Source organism: Carettochelys insculpta, chromosome 25 (assembly GCF_033958435.1).
Source record: "Carettochelys insculpta isolate YL-2023 chromosome 25, ASM3395843v1, whole genome shotgun sequence".
Taxonomy (NCBI): Eukaryota; Metazoa; Chordata; order Testudines; family Carettochelyidae; genus Carettochelys; species Carettochelys insculpta.
The window spans coordinates 817,510-825,769 of NC_134161.1; the positions used below are offsets into that span (position 1 = coordinate 817,510).

At 48.0% G+C, this 8,260-nt stretch overlaps 2 protein-coding genes across 3 annotated transcripts; one reads left to right on the forward strand and one right to left on the reverse strand.

The window, feature by feature from the left end:
- Positions 1-113: 113 nt before the first annotated feature.
- On the reverse strand, positions 114-5,008 carry RPS25 (ribosomal protein S25). The gene is made up of 5 exons (XM_074976793.1): positions 4,880-5,008; positions 4,513-4,608; positions 2,417-2,600; positions 924-1,022; positions 114-175 (listed from the first exon to the last, which is right to left on the reverse strand). The coding sequence occupies exons 1-4, from the start codon at positions 4,880-4,882 to the stop codon at positions 928-930; spliced, it is 378 nt and encodes a 125-aa protein (XP_074832894.1). The 5' UTR covers positions 4,883-5,008; the 3' UTR covers positions 114-175; positions 924-927.
- TRAPPC4 (trafficking protein particle complex subunit 4) lies at positions 4,888-8,209 on the forward strand. 2 transcript variants are annotated; one of them, XM_074976790.1, is made up of 5 exons: positions 4,905-5,252; positions 5,767-5,941; positions 6,197-6,300; positions 7,218-7,344; positions 8,020-8,209. In XM_074976790.1, the coding sequence occupies exons 1-5, from the start codon at positions 4,907-4,909 to the stop codon at positions 8,096-8,098; spliced, it is 831 nt and encodes a 276-aa protein (XP_074832891.1). In that variant the 5' UTR covers positions 4,905-4,906; the 3' UTR covers positions 8,099-8,209. The 2 variants fall into 2 exon arrangements, with proteins under 2 accessions (XP_074832893.1, XP_074832891.1); XM_074976792.1 differs by lacking the exons at positions 7,218-7,344; positions 8,020-8,209 and having other exon boundaries at positions 4,888-5,252; positions 5,580-5,941; positions 6,197-6,303.
- The last annotated feature ends 51 nt before the right edge of the window (positions 8,210-8,260 follow it).

The following is an 8,260-nucleotide window of genomic DNA, read 5'->3' on the forward strand; positions in this document are numbered from 1 at the left end:
TCCAGTGTAAATGAAGAGTCACTAGCCCCCCCTTTGGTGCAGCATTATATCAAGATCCTTACAAGGATTTTTTTTATTCCAATTTACCCACTTAAAGAAAAGAGCAAACGAAGTTAGTTCAACAATTTTATTGCATACATTTACATGAAAAATATTGTAGAGGTGACTGGAAAACCTGCAAAGCAAAGAGTAGTGTGTTAGCAATCAGTTTTATGAAGTTATCTAATAATTTGTCCTTCCTGCAACAGTTGTAAGGTGAAAAAATAATCCTCTACTCAAACATTTTTAATGAACTCTTATTTGGATGGTTGCTATTGACTATAGAGCAAGTTCCAGAGGGGCCTTTATAATAAGCATGGGTGATCCTGGCAAAAATGATTTACCCCATTCTTGTCAGATATCCATTCCTATTTAACAATACAGTCTACAGCTACATTGCAACTTGAACTAAGATATGCAATTTGCATTATTCAAATTACATAGCCTATTTTGAAATTAACTAAAGATAGGGTATTCAGGATTTCACACCAAATTTCAAAATACTGCTCTATTTTGAGGTATCGCTTACTCCCCCTGCAGCAAGGGCTACAGGGATGCCAGAAGAGCATGCATCTTATTTTGAAATGAGACACATTTCATAAAAGCGGACTAGCTATTTTGGCACACCTCAGTATCCCGAAATAGCTCTGCAGTGTAAACATAGCCTATTAGAATCTCGTTCCAGTCACGGGCGGGCCATAATTAGATTTTAGTACTTCCAAGGCTGTATGTTTTTTATTTCTGTTTAGAAGTAGATTCCTAACATTGGGGATTTCACAAGGCAGTTGGAGAAATCAACCATGATTTTGCCTAGCAGTTGTGTTAACCATATTAAGCCCCTCAGAGAAGGGATGCCTGCTTAGAATTTCAGTAGCACCCCTCACCTTTTTATGCATCCTCCCCACCAGCTGGTGCATCTCCACCCTTTGTGTTTCTGGTATAAATCACTTGGGCTCGGTGCTTGGACACAAGTTTGATCAAACCTACAAAGGAAGCATGATCTTTCAGTAAGAAAGTTGTAGCATATTAACATGACAATTAAAAGGTAACACCTATATTCTACGAGTGTGAAACAGAGCTAGAAACCTGTTTTGTCAAGAGAGCTTTTCAATAACAAAGATTAGAAGGCGCTGTGGAACACTCATTTCAGACTGGAACACTGAAATTCCTGTTGAGGCCCTTGGAAACCAGACTTAAAAGGTGCTGTCTAGAACACAGCAGTTCCCAACATTAAGCATGCTGTAGGCTACTAGTAATACCGCATGGGACAGGAACATTACAAGAGTGAACTCAGTTTTCAGCAGACCTGGTCACATGATCCTCTCTTTACACCATTATCCACACTGGAGATAGGGTTCTTACTGCTCATAATCGGAGCATATGGATATCTGCCATATTTTTGCATTATATGTAATACTTAAAAGATACAAGTGTGTGTAAGAACAGATTACATAAATTCTCCCATGACCTTACACAGAAACATTAAAATGTCAAGTGAAGGCTCTCAGAGCAGGGATGGAAAACCCCTGGCTTACCTGGATCCAGCCCCTCAAGCTGAATGTGTGTATGGGGGGGGAAGGGGGGGGCTCCCCTATTCAACATTCAGCCAGCTGTGGGGTGCAGAGCCCTGAGCCTTAGAGGCCAGATTCAAGGAAGCCAGGGCTGGATCCATGCACTGCCTGGAGAAGCTTCCCCCCCACCCAGCCCCCGACCACTCTGAGCACATTTCTGTTAAAATCAGAGCAGTAGCATCCACTTGCCAGATAAGCACACCCACCCCCATCACATACTCCCAGTGTTCCCTCCCACATCCCATACCTCAAACTTGCTTCCTGGCAGCTTCCTTCCACACTGAACCTCTCATTTCTGGCTTCACCTCAGATCCTGAGGCGGCCCACAAAATCCAATAGTCTTTACCCCGTGGGCTGGTGTGCAAGAATGAGGGGAGCACATTTTTGATTTTCAGTTGAAGACCATATAAATTACATTTTTTTCTCCCCCTTCTCTCTCGTGTGACCCTGATTTTTTCTATAGTCAGTGGCACCTTAACTAAAAAGGCTCTCTCACCACTGCATATTAATTTCTTTTTCCTATTAGTCTAACATATTTAAGCTTAATATGATCGCATGGGCACATGCTGCCTGCAGGTCCAAAGGATGCTAAGCTCTCCTCTGTGCTCCTGCTCCCTCCCATAACCTCCTGAGAGGAGTTAATCATCTGCAACTGGGGAGCTGGCTGCCAATGAATGCCCTGGAGCATCCCCGGAATCAGCACCTCTCTCTACAATGTGGTATCAAAATCACCCACCAACAAATGACACACAAAATACATCTGGTTTGTCATTTCCCAGCCTTGAAGGTCTCCAGCATGTTTTTACCTTTGCTGAGCAGTTCTTGGAGGGCAGCCCTTGCTAAAGAACCTCGAATCTTCAACCTTTCAGAGACTACAGCTGGTGTGATGAGCTTGTAGTTGGGAACTTCTTTGCACAGTTTATCATAAGTAGCCTTGTCAAACAAAACAAGGTTGTTCAACTTGTCTCTTACTTTCCCCTTGGACCACTTCTACATGGGGGAAAAAAGGAGGAAAAGGTCATCAGTGAAGAAAATGCCCTCAGTGAAAGCTTTGGCATAATCTGAAGAACTGCATCATTGCATTATTCAGCACTTTCTCTATAAATACATAACTCAAGCTTGTCACTCACAAGAGCACCAGTTTTAAACAGCCACCTACTTGTTAATTTACCAGGCTCTAAAATGCATCACAGGGCCTTTTCTATACTATCATAAAACAAAAATCCCAGAGCAGAGAGCCATCGAATCTTTTTACCATCATACTATGTTAAGCCACTTGAGGTCTGTTCATAGTGCTGCACCCATAAGTCATCCCCCAAAGAAAATCTACACTAAGGCAGAAGATTGGCTGTAGTAGCCTCCCCACTCCTCTAACCTAGCTATACAATGGCATGGCAGCTCGCAATGACGGGCAATGCATCCACTACATGGTTGCGGCTGCTTCGCTGTCAGTTGCTTGATGTCACCCAGTGTGCGTGGTATGTTATGACTTACTGAATTTATTATTCCCATGGAAAAGAGTAAACATTAAGTTAACTTTCTTTTCTAAAAAAACAGAAGTGAGTGAAACTACTACTGCTCAGGAAACAGTACTACCAACCAGAGACTTACATTTTCATAGGTGTTCTGCATAAAAAAATATTGTTTGGTGTTGTGTGGTCTCAGATAGTTTAAGAAACAATGCATTATAGGAAGGCAGGCCAGGGCTGCAGTTTGCTTCCTTGCAACTCAAATTACATGTTTGAAGAGATGTTCCTAATATCTTAAATTCAACGTTTGTGATATTCCCCATTAAATAAATCTATGAATAATTACATCACGTTAAACTGTAAGGGACCGTAAGGCTTACAATAAACTGCTACCATTTAAAACCATTAATTTCATGATCTGTGTGGGAGTCTAAGACACACATATGGCAATTCGCAATTAATATTTATTTTAACATTTCAAACATTTAAGAATTCTGTGACATGGGGAAACAGAGGGAGAGCTCAGCAGTTTGAGCACTGGCCTGCTAAACCCAAGGCTGTGAGATCAGCCCTTGAGGGGGCGATTTAGAGATCTGGGGCAAATAGATTAAAAAAATATCCGTTGGGGATGGTGGCAGGTCCTGCTGTGAGTGCAAGGGACTGGACTTCATGATCTCTCAAAGTCCCTTCCAGTTCTATGACATAGATATATCTCCCTATTAAACCCCTTTTACAAATGACTGTATTAAGATCATGCCCAAAGGAGTTAGTGAAAGCCTCATGCCCAGCCACCACAGTTAACAGTGGGTGTGACTGCAGATTGAATATTAAATGTAGAAATTGTCCCCCACGTTTTACCCACACAACTAAGGAAAGACGACAGCGTAGTAGTCAACAAAGGAACTTGTGTCACTGTGGCTGTGTCTACACGTACCAAAAACGTCTCTAATGAGGTGCTGAAATGCATGTTCAGTGCCTCATTAGCATGCCCCCCAGCCACAACACTTCAAAACTGCTGTGTTCGCTCCAGCACGGCTTGTCTACATGGGGGTCCTTCTCAAAAGGACCCCACCAACATCGAAATCCCCTTATTCCTATAAGCTCATATGCATTTGAGCACCTCATTCCTATTCTTCGATCCGGCCATTAGCACGCCCATTTCCAAGTTTTTGGAAAGTGTAGACGTACCCTGTGGGATCATAAGGACGTGCTTAAGGCTCAAGTGCCCAGGAGAGCTGACCCCCCAGGTAGGGCACAGCAGAGCAGAGCAGAGCGTACAGCCCCGCCTTGCAGGGGGGCACACAGCGAATGCTCAGCGCCCAAGGTATTTTGCTGCGACTGATGCCACGAGGACGAGGCACTCGCAGCCCCGGCTGCCGAGCACGCGCCCCAGAGCCCGGCGAAGCCAGGCGCGGCAGCGCACAGACGCCCACCTTCTTTTTAGCTTTACCCCCAGATTTGTTCACTGGGTCCTTGTCCTTCTTCGCGGACTTCCCGGCATCCTTCTTCTTCTTGTCGTCCTTGGGAGGCTGGAAGAGCAGAGACAAGCCCGGGCGGGGGGTGACGCCAGGCGCCAGCCGCGGGAGCAGCCACCCCCCAACCCAGGACACACGGCGCAGCCCCGGGGAGAGCGCGGGGAGAGGCCTCCAGAGGGGAGCCCGCGGCTTCCACGCGGCGCGGGGGGCCGGGCCACTGTGGCCATGCGGCGGCTCAGGCGGGGGCGCAGTCAGGGAGCAGCACGACAGCCTCGAGGCCGCTCCCTGGCAGGCTCTTGCCCTGGGCCCCCGAGCGGTAACTCACCATAGCGCCAGCGGCCGCTGCTTCAAGATGTCGGACGAGAAAGGAAGGAGCCCGCCCCGGCGGCCTCGGAAACCCCGTGCTCACGCTGCACTTCCGGGGCGTAGAGCAACACCACTTCCGGGTTACCGCGGGGAAAAACGCAGCTCGACGCCCGCAGAACTACGACTCCCGTCGTGCCCTGCGTTGACGGGCACCGACATGGCCATCTTCAGCGTGTACGTCGTGAATAAGGCTGGCGGCCTCATCTACCAGCTCGATCACTACGCGCCGCGCTCCGAGGCCGAGAAGACGTTCAGCTTCCCCCTGGACCTGGTGCTCAAGCTGCACGACGAGCGCGTGGTGGTGGCCTTCGGGCAGCGGGACAACATCCGGGGTGCGCTGAGAAACGCCTGTCGCGCGGCTGCCGCCCGCTAGGGGGCGCTGGGCCGCGGGGTGCGGGCGCCGCCTGCGGCGGGCTGGGGGAGGCCAGCGGGGCGCACGGGGGCTCGGGCGCCGTGTTCCCTGGGGAGGTGGTGCAGGGCCGCGGGCGCGCGGGTTGCGCCTGTTGGGAAATGGGGGCGGAACCCGCGCGCCCGAGTGGGTGTGGGTCAGTGGCCCCGCGGCCGCTCCTTCCAGAGCGGCGAGCGCCTCTGCTCTGCTCTGCTCGCGTTGAGCTCGCGTTAGGGGCTCAGGCACGAGGCTTCCGCTGTCCCGGGCGCAGGTCCCCCTGCGGGAGGTCCCAGCATAAGAGAGCGCTGCCTGCGCGAGAGCGTGAATTCCCCGGTGTCGGCGCGACCCTCGCAGGGCAGCACTGCGGGGAGGCCAGCGACGGTCCGTTCCTGGGGTTGCTGGGTCGGGTGTTCGCGCGGAAGCGCAGTGCCCAGCTCCGCCCGCTTCGCTCCTTTCAGTTGGACATGCTGTTCTTTCCATCAACGGCGTCGACGTGAGCGGGAGATACACTGCCGATGGGAAGGAGGTGCTCGAGTACCTCGGCAACCCTGCCAACTATCCTGTGTCCCTCCGCTTCGGTCGGCCTCGCCTCTCCTCCAATGAGAAGCTCATGCTCGCCTCCATGTTCCACTCGTGAGTGTGCGCTGGGCAGCTTTGCTTTCTGAGCTCCGGCTACCATGGCACGGATGGTGATTAGCACAGTAATGCCCACTCTCTGGGAGGCACTGACTACAGTCAGAGAAGGACCCGTGCCCTGCCCCCAAGAAGGTACACTCCACATAGAACAGTTGCGGGTGGACAAGGGACCCGATGTGCACAGTCACATCTCTAGTAACGTGAAAAGGAACCTTTATGTCAGGCTTAAGTAATTTCCCTTTCTTTGCGAAGGTTGTTTGCAATTGGATCCCAGTTGTCTCCTGAGCTGGGCAGTTCTGGTATTGAGATGTTAGAAACAGACACATTTAAACTACACTGTTTTCAGACCCTAACAGGTAAGACTTACTGCTCATGTTATTCCTGTGTGTTCCGTCCTGGGCCTGTTTCTCCCTCACTCTAAAAGGACACGTACAAACTGCATGTATGTTGCTGCAAAAATACCGCTTTTGTGCTTGATCTTTATTCCTATGGTATTTCTCTGAATTAGATTGTCAGTTCCTTTGGGTAGGGGCCGATCAGTTATGTGTAAATCCTTCTATATACATCTGATGCTCTGTAACTGCATATTGAAATAATTCTTTTGTCCTTTTTTAGTGCCTTTCATCCTAAAATAGCAAGTTACCTCACAAATGTGAATTAACCCTCAATTATTTATTCACTACCCAGGAATTATCCTCTCTGTACAGCAAGGGAAGCTGGCTTGTCATGTCCATGCTGCAGTTGGCCAACATGTTTAGAGTCTGGAATTTAGTTGGGGAATTGCAAATAAAATTCAGCCTCTGCTTGAATTGCAAGACTCCTTGTAGCAATGTTACAAAATGTGTTCTGTCCACCTGAAATAAAATCACACCCTAAGTAGTAGTTTTCTGAAATACACTACTGTCATTATATATCGAAAGATTAATTATCGACACTAGCCAACTCTGAAATATTTTTCAGATGGCCCAGCTGCTGTTGTTGCCCATCCTGTAAATTAGACCTTTTCAATTATATTTGGGGAATGTATTTAAAAGCATATGGGGGAGGGACAGTTCAGTGGTTTGTGCTTTGGCCCACTAAAGCCAGGGTTGTGAGCTCCATCCTTGAGGGAGCTACTTAGGGATCTGGGGCAAAGATGGTGATAGGTCCTGCTGTGAGTGTAGGGGAGTGGATTCAATGACCTCTGAAGGTCCTTTCCAGTTCTATGAGATAGGTGTACACCTTGGCCACTCACATGTGGTCTATGCTAATGCTTCTTCCTTTATGGCTCCAGGGATCAAATTTGTGGTACTCGCTGATCCTCGGCAAGCTGGGATAGAGTCACTTCTACGCAAGATCTACGAGATTTATTCTGACTTTGCTCTGAAAAATCCTTTCTACTCACTGGAGATGCCAATCAGGTAGGAAGTAAGCAGATGATGTATAGGTTAACAAGGTACTCAGCCTTGGCTCAGCTCTCCCCTGTGAGAGCACTGTGTGACCATTAATATAATATTCTTTGAAGAATGGAAGACGCTTATTTGACAGTGAGAAGCAGATGGCTTTACTGCTTGTTTGGTCAGTGACAAAATTCAAAGTAGAACCCAGATCTTTAGCTGCCATTCCTGAAGTCCATTCACTAAAACAAACCTAAAAGTGGTGGATTTCTATTTTGACCTGTGCTCCTGACTGAAGCTCTGGTGATGCACCTGACCGCTTTGTGCCTCAAAACTAGTGCCTGTGTTAATCAAAATCCTAAATATTTGCATAATTAAATTCCATAAGGAGTTGCATTGCTGTCAAGCTTTTGTATAAGGTCCTGTGCTGGTCCTCAGAAGCTGTTCCATTAGAGCAGTAGTACATCCTGTCTTTTGGAAAGGCCCCTACTGAACTTTAACCCCTGTCAAAGTGAGAATGCAGCTGTTAAGCTTTTGGCATTAGCTGAGCTTGTAAGGGAAGAGAAGCTGGTGCAGGAAAGGGGCTAGCTGTCTTTGATCATTTATTCTCTGATGAAAAACACCAGTATGGTTCGGACTGTAGATGAAGATTTTGTCACCCGTCTGACCCTGATGCCTGTATGTCTGTGAATATTTCAGGTGTGAGCTGTTTGATCAAAACTTGAAACTTGCTTTGGAGGTAGCAGAAAAAGCTGGACCATTTGGACCAGGATCATAGGACTTTTCCAGTGTTAATACTGAGCCTCTTCTCACTAGACAGCATTTCCAGGATCCTGGCTCTGGTGACGACAGTGAGAGAGGAGGTCCTGAGGTCCCAAACTGCTTTTGTCATCTCCAGAAATGCTGCTTTATTCCCGGAGTGGAGAATCCATGAATGTTA